Source organism: Nicotiana tomentosiformis, chromosome 1 (assembly GCF_000390325.3).
Source record: "Nicotiana tomentosiformis chromosome 1, ASM39032v3, whole genome shotgun sequence".
Taxonomy (NCBI): Eukaryota; Viridiplantae; Streptophyta; class Magnoliopsida; order Solanales; family Solanaceae; genus Nicotiana; species Nicotiana tomentosiformis.
Genome location: NC_090812.1, coordinates 111,360,664 through 111,373,731, shown reverse-complemented (window position 1 = coordinate 111,373,731; position 13,068 = coordinate 111,360,664). Strand labels below are relative to the sequence as shown.

The 13,068-nt window shown below is 35.9% G+C and overlaps 1 protein-coding gene across 4 annotated transcripts; it reads left to right on the top strand.

Annotated features, from left to right (window-relative positions):
* The first annotated feature begins 2,190 nt into the window (after nucleotides 1–2,190).
* Nucleotides 2,191–12,726, top strand: LOC104118326 (probable inactive histone-lysine N-methyltransferase SUVR2). Of its 4 annotated transcripts, XM_009629550.4 has the most exons (10): nucleotides 2,191–2,349; nucleotides 4,000–4,225; nucleotides 4,370–4,414; nucleotides 4,515–4,890; nucleotides 6,444–7,858; nucleotides 8,033–8,298; nucleotides 8,937–9,003; nucleotides 9,119–9,169; nucleotides 10,249–10,345; nucleotides 12,319–12,726. In XM_009629550.4, the coding sequence occupies exons 2-10, from the start codon at nucleotides 4,043–4,045 to the stop codon at nucleotides 12,342–12,344; spliced, it is 2,526 nt and encodes an 841-aa protein (XP_009627845.1). In that variant the 5' UTR covers nucleotides 2,191–2,349; nucleotides 4,000–4,042; the 3' UTR covers nucleotides 12,345–12,726. The 4 variants fall into 4 exon arrangements, 3 of the variants coding, with proteins under 3 accessions (XP_009627845.1, XP_070045773.1, XP_009627847.1); XR_011412462.1 differs by lacking the exon at nucleotides 8,937–9,003; XM_070189672.1 differs by lacking the exons at nucleotides 8,937–9,003; nucleotides 12,319–12,726 and having other exon boundaries at nucleotides 10,249–10,347.
* Nucleotides 12,727–13,068: the final 342 nt, after the last annotated feature.

The window sequence follows — 13,068 nt, the reverse complement described above, 5'->3', positions numbered from 1 at the left end:
GTAAGACCCTCACCGCATCCACGACATGCTCCTCATCAACATCATCGGGAGTTGTCTGCCGAACCTGTCGAATGTACTGCCTGTCATGCACTGGCGTGGCGTTATTCTCCTCATTGCGGGTGTCACTGATTGAATCCTCGAAATGAGATTGATCCCCTCGAATTTCAGGATTGCGCGTGTTGTTAACAGTGTTATTTGTCATTTTTTGTGATTTTTTCTAAGACAAAAATAATCAAATCGCGTTAGTAAGAAAGGTAAGGATCAATTTAATTGCACGACTGTCTAGGCTCCACGGTGGGCGCCAAATTGTTTACCCCTAAAATGGTACAGTTGAATTTATACGTGGTTTCCAGACAACTGAACTAATTTGATAACAAAATAATGCAATAATTGAAGAAATGTATAATACTTAACCTTAAAATGTAGATGGAACAACAGAGATGACAGCTCAATGAACAAGGTTTTCGGACACAGCAATGATGAGATCAAAAGGCAAGAAAGTAAGATTATATTAAGTTTTGTATAGAATGTAATGTAAATTTAGCAAGAAAATTCGTGTCCCTTGCAATGATAACTGAGCTCACTATTTATAATTGTATCTAGGAAAAGGGGTCTTAGGATCGTGCCCTCCTTTAATGTCAATTATGAGGGTCATTGATAAAGATGTAACAGTGAATATAAATGCCAAATTCTCTGTAACGGGCCGCCGCTCTTAATGCTACAAAATATTCTTTATTAAATGCTACCGGGCGCAGAGTATTTAATATACATTTATGGACATTATCCCTTCCGATGACAAGCAGAATAATTGCGTTCAATCGGGTTCTACGTGTCTTTCCTTTAGATGATCACGTGTCATATCATATTTTACTATATACAAATTGTTTTTCAAATATTTATGAAAATTTCTTCAGAGTTGTCTCCATATTCACGATAGTTCAAAGTCAAATAAAGATAAAAAGAATTGTCCTTTATCTAGCGGTAGGAAACATATTTGTTTGGTCTACTATTGTTTTTACTGAAGACTCTCCATCCATTTTTTGTCGGATTCTTCTTCTTTTTCACGGAGAAAGTATTTTTGGAAAGAGTGTACAATATTATATTGTGAACTTATGTCGATGATTACTGAATAAATAAGTCACCTGATAATCTGAAAGCAAAAATACTTTTTCCTCCCCAATTAAGTGGTTCCCATAAATGATAGCTAATTAAATCTATAATATTCTTTATAGAATAACCCTTAATTTTTTTGAATACATAATTTAAGAATATTTTACAAGAAAACACTTTTTTTTCATGAAACTATCATTCATAATTTTGGTTAAATAGTTAAATGTCATTTGTAGAACAAGTATTCCTCCATCCTAATTTGTTTGATACAATTTGGTTTGAGAGTCAAATGAATTTTTTTTTACCATAACTTTTATGAAATATTTTGAATTATTAATTATTATGATGTATAGTATTTTTATGTGATTTTAAAATATATAAAATTTATTTCAAGAACTTAAGGATTTTATGTCCATATTCACAACCAAAATTAAGAGCTTTACTCTCAAAATCCGAACTGTATCAAATAAATTAGGGCAGAAGGATTATATTCGAAAGCAATTTTGTTGGGGTGAAAATCATCTAAATCAAATTAAACCCCTGCTCAACTTTGAAAAATTATCATTTTCCCATTTTATCTTACACAATATCTATTTTTCCCTTGTCATAATCAATTCTCTTCTTTATGTAATTTATTTTAATTTTATATGTTATTCTTATGATTTTACCTATATTTTAAATTATGTTATACTTTATTATAACTTATAATTTATATAATTAAAATTATAAGTAGAATAGTTCTTTTATAATTTGTCACAAAATCTACCATACTTCTTATGATTTTATTTTAATATAATACGCATTAAATATATATTTAAGTTATATTTTCTCAATGGCAAATAATCTTTTAGGAGTTTATTATACTATCTGTTTTACTTTTAATGTTACAAAGTTTTATATTACTTTTAATAGTTATTAAGTACATATTTATAGGGTTTTCCTCATTTGTTATTCTCGATTGTATAAATAAATTTTTGAACTTTGATTATTAATAATTGCTATTAATAAAGTTGTTGATAAGAGCAAATTATGTTATGTATAACGTGATACAACTCGCCCTCACTCTAGGTAACAGCAATTGATTACCTGCGTTTTTCAGTTTCCCTATATACGCGCTAATATTCATCCACGTGCTAACACGCCCTTCCCTCTTTGCCTATTTCTTCTCTCTTTCAGTCTCAATCTCAGGTAACGACGGTCCCATTCTTCAGACTCTCCGACTCCGTCAGCTGCATGCTCGTAAGTTGTCTTTCCGTGCTTTACAGTTTCTACATTTCATCATCTTTTTTTTGTACTACTTTTTTTTTTTTTCAATTTTTTTCCGCTGAAATAACTTTTTTGCTGTAAATATTAGGGTACCAGTAAGGTTTATCATTTTATTTAATATCGACTTATAGAGTTAAATAAACTAATCTTGGTGTATATACTAAGTTCCTGGTATTTTTGTTTTTTTTGGTTGAGATAGAAGTTCCTTGGGTTTATTGATCATTGCATTGTCCAATTTCTGGCTGGGAGGTAGAGTTGCGTTGCCTTTATAGTGAGTTTCGGTTCAGCTGCTGAGACTTGGTTTTTTTCAAGTTAATTGCGACTTTAGAAAAAGGGTGCTTTCAATACTTTGACACAATTATATGTCTTTAGTATTTCGCAGTTTTGAAGAATTCAAGTTCATTCAACATTTAATTTATGAATTTCGATGTGGTTTTTCTCTGCCAAACTAACTTTCTACCTGTGCTTTCATGTTTTATTTCACTATAATTACAAATTAGTATCCTAAATTCTATGCCCATACGAGGGGCTATTCACTAAGCACTTTTTAATCCATGTAGAAACTTATTTGATAACATCACGTTAGGATATAAGACATTTTTTTTGGGTAGTCTTAGATACACAAATATACTCTTATAAGGTAAAGATTCTGCACACGTGCTCACAACAGCCCCCCCCCCCCCCCACCCCCCTCTTTCCCCCTTGTGGGTCGTGGAGAGGGGTGGGTGTATATTTTTCTCTGGGTCGAGAGGCAGGCTGATCAATATGGTCAGAAGACAGATCTTGTCCACAATAACTTAATTTTCGCCTCGACTCTGTCATCAAGTGATGCAATATTTCGGTCACTTCATGTTTGAGAATTGCTACATCCACTTTAGGCGCACATCATGAGTTGCCGCGACAAAAGCATGGTATTTAAGTGGAGAAGGATAGAGGGGCATACCCATTATCATCTAGTTTTGAACCGTGCGCAAGCTGGCCTCGAGGATTTCTCGGTTACCAAAAAAATTGATGCCTCCATTTTGATTATGCCTTGCTTGTAGTCATGTTTCTTTATGCACCTCCCTTAAATTTTGCTTGTTGATTCTCCAAGGTAAAGCTGGGGGTTTGTGTGTATGGAAAGTAATCTCTATTCCCAAAACAAAGATATCTATACAAGGAAAAGAAAAGGAAATGCAGCTTCAGAAAGTATTGACCATTTATTAGTTCATGCAACAGCCTAATCTAGATATCATTGAAAGCCTTTATTTGAATTCTTTTTATGCAGAAATGCAGGGTAAGCCTGCGTACAATAGACCCTTGTGGTCCGGCCCTTCCCCGGACCCCGCGCATAGCGGGAGCTTAGTGCACCGGGCTGCCCTTTGACAAGTCAAGATTTTAATAGAACTGGTACCAAGATGGCACTAAAACAAGTACAAGTCAAAGAACCAACATACCACCAAACATATTACATGTTCCCCCCTAAAAAATACAAGAAATCCAAGTACTGATCCAACCTATCTAAAGTATTGCAAGAACACCGGAGAAAGTATTACAAGCCTTTATTTGAATTCTGTCTCTGGTTCCTCATAAAAATAATAATTATGCCTCTGGTTCTGCTCATATGCTCTCTGGTTTATGTAGGCTCACTGAGTAATTTGAAGGTTGCTTTTAAATCCACAAAAGAATGCCGCCCAATCCAAGAGTTAAGAAGGCATATGATGCTATGAAAAGTATTGGCATCTCTAATGGAAAGGTGAAGCCAGTCTTGAAGAGCCTTCTAAAACTATATGACAAAAATTGGGAGCTTATCGAAGAGGAGAATTATAGAGCACTTGCAGATGCTATATTTGAGAAGGAGGAAGCAGAGGTTCAAACTATCTATCTTTCTTTATTTGCTTTTCTTTCTCTCACATTTCTGTTCAAGTCAGAGTGTAGTTTTTCTTCTTTCCTTATCAAAACATTAAATGTGCTAAATGGAGTCTAAATTTTCTTGATTGACATCCTATTGCAGGCAGCAGAACACAAGAAGTCTGAGAATACTGAGGAAAGCGAGATGGTTTGTTTGCCTGTGTTTAATTTAAATTATTCATGTAATTTCTATAGGATCTAATATATTGTCTTTCTCATTTCCTATGTATCTTATATTGGTTCCTTAGCCGCTTGTGCGGCGAGAGGAAGTTTTAGAGGAAGAAGCAGGGCATGAGGAGCCTGAAAGACCACTAAAGAGATTGCGCTTAAGATATCAAGAAGGTCAAGCTTTACCTTCCGCTAACAATTCCAGTGGTGGGACTTCTCTTAAGAGGCCTCAACGGGAGGAAACTCAAACACCTCAAATCATGTCCAGGGGGGGTAGGTTGGTTGCTGCTAGAGCTTCCCATGCATCAAAACTCAAAGAGCCAAAGACAGAACCCGGCAGTGAACTGTCCCCTAAACAGAAGATGTTGGGATCCCTTGCTTTGATCAAGCCCAAGGATGAACCATATACTGATGATATGCCACAGTTTGAGGTTCCTATTGCTGTTATTCACCCAGGTATATACTATCTTGGAAAGCCAAATGCTGTTATTTACTGTATCACTAATTAATTCTACGTGGTTATTGAATTTTCCTTTGCCAATAGACAACTACAGGAGTTAGAAATCGAGACATTGCTAGGTTGGTTTACATAGTTTTCCATTTCTTTGGCCAATAGAAAATTATATTTGGAGGATTCTAGTCTTATAGAAGCTATGGAGGTTACAGATTTAAATTTTTGACATCTTAATAGATTTGTATAGGCATAATATATTGGGCCCCCCCCGAACTTGACACTTATTTAGTGCACACCTGAACTATTTGGGGGGTGGGGGTGGATTTGGCAGTTTGATAGCCTTCTCCCGCGTTGCTAACTTGGCAAATAGAGTGGATACACACTCTTTTAAGCATACGAGAGATGAGAGATAAAACAATTCAGCTTCCAAGTGGAGTATTTTTAACCGTTAATTGCCACATAGTAATATACAATGGTTATATGCAATGCTCTAACTGTGTATTTTTTCTTACTTCTTCTTAATATACCAAACATAACCTCAAATTTGTAATTTTTAATTTCTTCTTTTGGTGCAATGGCTATTTATTTTCCTGTGTATTTCTTCTTTTTCGAGGCAAATATGTAAAATAAGACATGACTAAAACCAATTACTTTTAGCCAGATAAAAAAAAATTCGCCAAAATAATGGTGTTCCAAGTATGTATTTAATTTTGTTTCTTCTTTAGATGCAAGATATTTCTTCTAAATGTGTAATTTTTATTTTTGCATCAATTGTAAAACAAAAAAGACTTGGCTAGAGCTCCAGTATTTTTAATCAAAAGAAAAAAGTTTTAGCTAAAATAATGGAGCTCAAACTTTGAAATTTCCTTTTATTTCTTATTTAGATGCAACGACTGGTTATCCCAACTGCATATTTTTTCTTCTTTCTCTTTCCTGCGAAATCTATAGAAAAACTTGCTAGAACTCCATTGTTTTAAGTTAAATATAATTTTTTAGCCAAAATAATAGATTTCAACTGTGTACTTTTTGTACTTCATCTTTCATCTTTTGATGCAATGACGATTTGTTTCAATTGCGTATTTCTTTTTTTTTCCGGGTCAATTATGTTAAAAAATACTTGGGTGAAACCTCATTATGTTTTTGCTAAATAATAATAAAAAAGCCTAAATAATGAAGTTCCGAACATTTTTTATAAATTTTGCTGGAAAAATGACTTAAAAAAATTAATGAATTTAGAAAGATAAAATATATATTTTATTATTAAAAAATGCCACGTGGACAAAAAATATCCATGTGGTAGCGAGTGTATCACACCTCCTTGGGCCGAGGTTATCCAAGGGGCAAAGTCTAGCAAACTGCTAAGTTGAGGGGGGTAATTAGGACCAAAACTAGTTCAGGTGCACACTGAATAAAAAAGTGCCAAGTCCAAAGGGGTTCCGATATATTATGCCGATCTGTATATTATTATCTTAATTGGGCTGTGATGTTCTCATCAGAAAGCTTCCTGGAAACATCTACACAGCTTCTAAATGTCTTTTTTTTTTTTATTCCTTAGAACCATCAAACAAGGAAGATACTTCAAGTGGTAACGCCTCAAGGAGACGTCCAGAAACTTCTGAACCCTTGGCGATAGAACTGAGAGGTGGAGAAGATGCTGGTAAGGAAATCACAACTTCATCAAATGGAGTGGCCACCAGACGTGAGCTGGTAGAAGTCCAGGATAGGTGTAATACTGACGTGGATATTGCCTCCTCACCATTTGGAGAGGTAAAAGTCTCTATAAACTGTGACCCAGCTCTTCGTAGATCAGACTTCCATATGCCGAATCTAGAATCTGTTCTGAAAATGGTGGAGTCTAAATGTCTTAAATCATACAAAATCCTGGACCCTAACTTTTCTGTGATGAAGCTGATGAAAGACATGTGTGAGTGTTTTTTGGAACTGGGAACTCAGCACAGTCGTGAATTGCAAGCAACCACAGATGTTGCTGCAGAAAATGATTTTGGCTCGAGAAGCATGACTGTTAATTCCTCAAATGGATATATAAATTTTGAAATTGATGCTGGGGATGCTGAACCAGAGATACCCCGATTCTCTCCTCCTCCTATTAGTGAAGACAGCACTGAAGCTGGTCATATAGCATCAATGGACAACTGTGGTAGTATTCCAGAAACTGATCAGATTGGTCTTGTGCAGACTAATTCACGGAGTACAGAGGCTCCATGTGAATCGACTCCAGGTGAAATAGGCTCTGTTGATTCCTTAAGTGGGTTCCTGAATTCTGATCTTGGTGCGAGGGAAGCTCAACCAGAGATGCCCTATCTCGCTCCTTATATTGGTGAAGACAGCAATCAGGCTGATCATGCAGCATCAATGGGCAACTGTAGTATTGCTCCAGAGACCGATCAGAATGGTCTTGAACAAACTAATTCACTGGAAGTGGTTCCATGTGAATTGGCTCCACATGATGTAGGGTCTGTTGATGTTATTGATATAACCAAGGGGCAGGAAAATGTTATAATATCTTTGGTGAATGAAGTTAATAGCAAGCGTCCACCATCATTTCACTACATAGCTTACAATGTGGTTTTCCAGAATGCATATGTTAACTTTTCTCTGGCTCGTATTGGAGATGATAATAGCTGTTCAACTTGCTCTGGTGATTGTCTATCATTATCCATACCTTGCGCCTGTGCACATGTAACCGGCGGTGATTTTGCATACACAAAGGAAGGCTTTGTTAAAGAAGACTTTCTTAAAGAATGTATTTCCATGAATCGTGACCCCAAGAAGCACTGCCACTTCTTTTGCAAAGAGTGCCCATTGGAAAGATCAAAAAATGAGGACATTATCGAAGCTTGTAAAGGTCATTTGATTAGGAACTTCATCAAAGAGTGTTGGTGGAAATGTGGCTGTAATAAACAATGTGGCAACCGTGTAGTACAGCGAGGTATAAGCCATAAGTTACAGGTATGAATGTATGGAATGTTGCAGTTGTCTTTGATCATGTTCATGACGTGGAAATAACTAATGCCCTACATTTTACTGCATTATGCCCGTCCTTTGAGCTTTACAAAGCTCCTTCCAAGACCATAATTGGTTTTCACAATTAACTTGATCTATGATTTGTTGCTTTTCTTTCAGGTTTTCATGACCTTTGAAGGGAAAGGATGGGGCTTGCGTACTCTAGAAAACCTTCCTCTAGGTGCTTTTGTCTGCGAATATGTTGGAGAAGTTTTGACCAATGCAGAACTCTTTGATCGTGTTTCACAGAGCCCCAACGGGGAGGAACATTCTTATCCAGTCCTGCTGGATGCTGACTGGGGTTCAGTGGGTGTCTTGAAGGACGAGGAAGCTCTTTGTTTGGATGCTACATTTTATGGGAATGTTGCCAGGTTCATCAATCACAGGTAAGTTCACAAAGATGGATCTCAAGTTTAATTTTTTTTTCTGTATTTCTTTCCCCACCCTACCCTAACTATCTTTGGGGTATCAGTTTTGTACTGTCGGATTGACTTTCATTAAAAACAATAACAACGATCTGATTGACTTTTAGGTTAAAAATTTTGTTCACTTGCCGTCAAGTAAGTCTCCTAATTGACTTCGATAGATTCAGTGCTTCTTTGAACTTCTGCATTATTTTCCTTACTTTTCAAATTCATGAAAGTTTTTTTTTAATTTAAAAAATAAATTCGATGAATCATGGTGTAAGTCAAGCAAAGCCCCTTATTGAATGTCAACTGTTCAATATCCTTCTCATTGAACATTCACACCTTTTATTCTAAATGGATTCTACTCACTTCATGCTTCACTTCTTCCTTCCCACTTCTAGCTACTTTAACTACTCTGCCTGTGGCAGACCAGAGAGACCATGTGCCTAGCAATTTGAATCTTTTTTTCTTGTCAGAATATCCAAAAGGTGGAGAGAAGAGACAATCAGGAAAGAGGAGAGAACCATGCATTTTGTATCTGTTTGATATATAATCATTCATAGATGTTGGAAACCTGTGTTGATGCATTTACTTTATTCATTGTTGTTCTGGCTCAGATGCTTCGATTCAAATTTGGTTGAAATTCCAGTTGAAATAGAGACCCCTGATCGCCGCTACTATCATGTAATGAATCTTATGCTCACTGAATCTTTAACTCCTTTTCATCCTCAAGATTGCTATTGCTAGTCCTTGACAATGACAGCTTTGTTGAATAATTCAATGTTATTGCTTGTTGTAGCTTGCTTTTTTCACTACAAGAAAGATTAAAGCGATGGAGGAGCTCACATGGGTGAGTAAGCTTGATGTCATCACATGCTCATAGTCATTGTATCGTGGTGTGCTTGTTTTGTTGCTTTTGAAATACTGATATAAGTACACTGGTTTGGCTTGTTTTGGACCAAACTTTGCATGTTTTCTGATGAGTATAAACTTCAGTACATCTATATTGGGTTGCCCTCCTGACTTGGGGTTGGCAGTAGGTCCTGTTTTTCAGCTAATATGCATAATAAACATTAGTCAGTTGTGCTGAAGTAGCTTGTACACCAACCACCGGAAAAAATAAAAAAGACTAGCTTGATAGGGCTTGAAGGCAGAAATGACTGGATGAGTTTTCCATAACTATGCCCAAAATCCTGCGTTCAACCCCAGGTAAAACAAGCGAAAGAAAATTAATGGACCTCTTGCTCATATTTTGTTTTTGTTTTTTTATCAAGTCACTTCCTCATATTTTGCTTTTCGAAGAAAAGATAGATAGATGCTTCTCAACTTCGATTACTTTCTTTTACTCTTAATACTTTAGTAGAGCTTGTAATGATGTGACATATCCTGATGATGAGAAAGTAATATTTATGTATTAGGTTACTTTAATTATAATTAGTTAAGCATAGTGGACCTCTCCTCTTAACTGCAAAATTATGGTTACCCATGTTGATGGTTAAGGGAGTAAAATCAGAATTAGGCCCCTGTTTGAGAGTTAATTCCAAGTGTTATCTTTCTGTATTATTTGTTTTGATAGTCAATAACAATAAACTATATCTTAAATAAGGCAAGCAACAAGCATAATTGGATGAATTAGTGTTGACATCCTTGAGGAAAAAAGAAAGTCATATCAAAGTGTTCAAAATTGCCAATTGAAACCAAGTCAGCAACACTGAAAGATGTTGCTCCAGAGAGTGGCGATGTCAAACTACTCCAATATAACATGAACGTAGCAAGTATTAGTGTCTCGCCATTTTAACATGTCTAGTTTTTTGTGGCATAAGCACTCACATGGTACCAAAAGGGACCATGCCTCTATATCTTTCAGAATATAGGCTTTGGTATTTAGCCGTTTATCTGCTTGATAAACTTTGGATTTGGCTCTGGCAGGATTATGGTATTGATTTTGATGACCTTGACCATCCAGTAAAAGCATTTAGCTGCCATTGCGGTAGCAACTTCTGCCGAAATATGAAACGTCCAAGCAGTAAGTAATATTGCAAAACATAAGCTTCATCCCCGTTTTTATGGTTGGAATTTGTAAGCGATAGTTCCTCCTATTTTCGCTTGTGAAAATTTTCTAGTTGAGTGGTTTTAGTAGTAACTGGTAACTGGTAAAGTTGTTGCCATGTGACCAGGAGGTTACGGGTTCAAGCCGTGGAAACAGCCTCTTGCAGAAATGCAGGGTAAGGCTGCGTACTATAGACCCTTGTGGTCCGGCACTTCCCCGGACCCCGCGCATAGCGGGAGCTTACTACACCGGGTTTTTGGGGTTTTAGTAGTAAACCTGCTAAATTTTCAGAAAGAATACAAGAAATTATCTCTATCTGCAATTCGTATCAAAATTAAGCCTATCTAATTATTGCATCCAAAGGAAACAAGAAAAAAGAATTTCTAGTGGTACGACTTCTTAACGGAAGTTGGTAGTTCAGGCATATGAACAGATACTGCCATGAAATTGGTATAATGGTCAGCTAGCAGATTAGGGGTATCCGTCAATCAGTTTGGTTCGACTTTTAAAGATTTTGGTTCAGTAGTTTTGATTTTTAAATTTTAAAATGGTTATCGAACAATTTAACCTATATTATATCAAACTTTTTTTGAGTTCTTAAAAATATATTGTTATATACAAACTACACAATTGTATTATGTATAGATAATGATAATTCAATCAATATAAATATAAACAGCAAGCTAAAATCCAAACAAGTGGCTTAAAGCCAAACATTAATAAGTGATCTGAATTTACATAATAGATTTGTATGTATTTTTATCTAACTTGTTCATAAAGGTGGTGTTCGAGCCATCTTGCACGCAACTCTAATACTTATATTTTAGGAAACATTCAAGGTTAATGTATTGTTTTTGAAAATTCTCATCACCAAGTAAAAACATTGGTGAAATTTTTCGAGAGAAAAATACACGGCAACCAAATCAAAAATAGTTTTAGATGAAAGGTTGAGAAAGGAAGATATAAATCAAATCAAACAAAAAAATCTTTCTTTTCTTTCCATAGATAGAAAGTGAGTGGAGTTTTTTTTTTTTTTTTTTTCAATAAATAAGAGAAACTGAGTGAAATTGTAGAGGGAATATACACCAAAAGAAATACATTTTTTTCTTTGTTGAGGGAGTTTGTACGGAAGTATAGAGAGAGAACTACACCCAATAAACAAAGCATAACCAACTTTTTTCTTTTCTTTATAAGAGACAACTGGGTGAAAATCTGGAGAGAGATATACCCATCAAACCAAACCATGAATGCATTTCTTTTCCTTAAGGAGAGAGAAAGCAAGTGAAAGTGTTGAGAGAGATGTATATTGACCAAAGCAAGTAAAAAGCTCCCTAAGTGGGTGAAGATATTGAGTGAGAAATATACCCTCCACACCAGAAGAAAAAAACTTTTTATTCCTTTATAGAGAAAATTTGTGAAAATGTGTGGAGAGAAATTTACTCCAAAACTTAAAAATGTTTTTTTCCCTTTTATAGATAGAAATTGTGTGAAAGTGGAGAGCGAATTGTACTTTATCAAAAAAAGTGGAGAGTGAATTCTAACAAATGAGAATGCAATATTTTCTTCTAATCTTGATAGTTTTTAACTGTCAATTTGACCCTTTTTATAAGTTGTGCTTAAAAGGCATTGTCGGTGAACATCCTATGTGCCCAACAAGCTCAACTTTGGGCGATTACACTTTTGGGAGGTAAATTTGATATCCCTAAAAGGAACTTACCCAATTTTTTCGTTAAGATGAAAAATGATGAAGGTTTGGTTGTTAACTTTCGGCACGCGATGAGCCTTTAGACCTTGTGTATTCCCTCAATCTACTTTTCATGAATTAGTGCCTTGACATGCATCCCCAATCTTCTATGTGCTGTTATCAGCACAATGTTCCATGTGCTAGAGTTCATGCATGTTGTGTTAGATTTGCTACCATTAGTGAACGAGTATTATGATACCTGTAGGATCCAGATCAAGAAGGCAGGCCTGAGATGGTGATCTTCTCCCGGTATATTTTTGGCAATTTCCTGGTCTCGGGCGGTCCAAGAAACTGTTGCGATCGAACTCGGTCAAGGTGATGTTTTTGTATCTCTGTAGGGTTGTAGTGCTGATTTTGCAGTGTATGTACAATATGCAATACTAAGCGTGGTAGTAGTTAATGTTTAAAGCATACTATTAAGGCGCTATTTTGTATAGAAGTTTCAAGGATGCGGCTTACAGCTAGATCAGCTGCATGTTGGTTGTATATAGTGATATTTTGGTCTGTGGGACTACATACTGGATTAGTTGGTCTTTTTCCATGCGCAGACATGCTGTAGCATGTTGCAGACTAGACCATTTCTGAAATCTTACCTTTTTGTACCTTTCTTTCACTTGTGCGTTCTCCATGAAACTGTTATATTTGCTCATGTTGTTTCATTTGAAGTCAATGAATCTAACTACATTATCTGGACAAGAACAATTTGGCAGCCTGTAACAGGGTAAAACCTACCACGCCAATATTTATACTTGCTGGGATCCAGTCATTATGTTTTATTGTTTTACTGGGGAAGATGAATATCGCTCACTCTCTGGTACCAGCTGTTCTAGTGTGTGTGAAAGAGTTTGGCTGAGTCCATCTAACATAACTGCTTAACTCTTTAGTAATGAAATGAAATTTACGAACAATCACTATTTCGTGAAGTGTTCTAGGGACCATTTTGCTCGTTGTTATT

Excerpts from the sequence above, each read along its gene's own strand:
- LOC104118326 (XM_009629550.4), top strand. The coding sequence starts at position 4,043 with ATGCCGCCCAATCCAAGAGTTAAGAAGGCATATGATGCTATGAAAAGT. Across the intron at positions 4,415-4,514 it reads ATACTGAGGAAAGCGAGATG|CCGCTTGTGCGGCGAGAGGA; the intron begins GTTTGTTTGCCT and ends TTGGTTCCTTAG. Across the intron at positions 9,004-9,118 it reads CTGATCGCCGCTACTATCAT|CTTGCTTTTTTCACTACAAG; the intron begins GTAATGAATCTT and ends TGCTTGTTGTAG.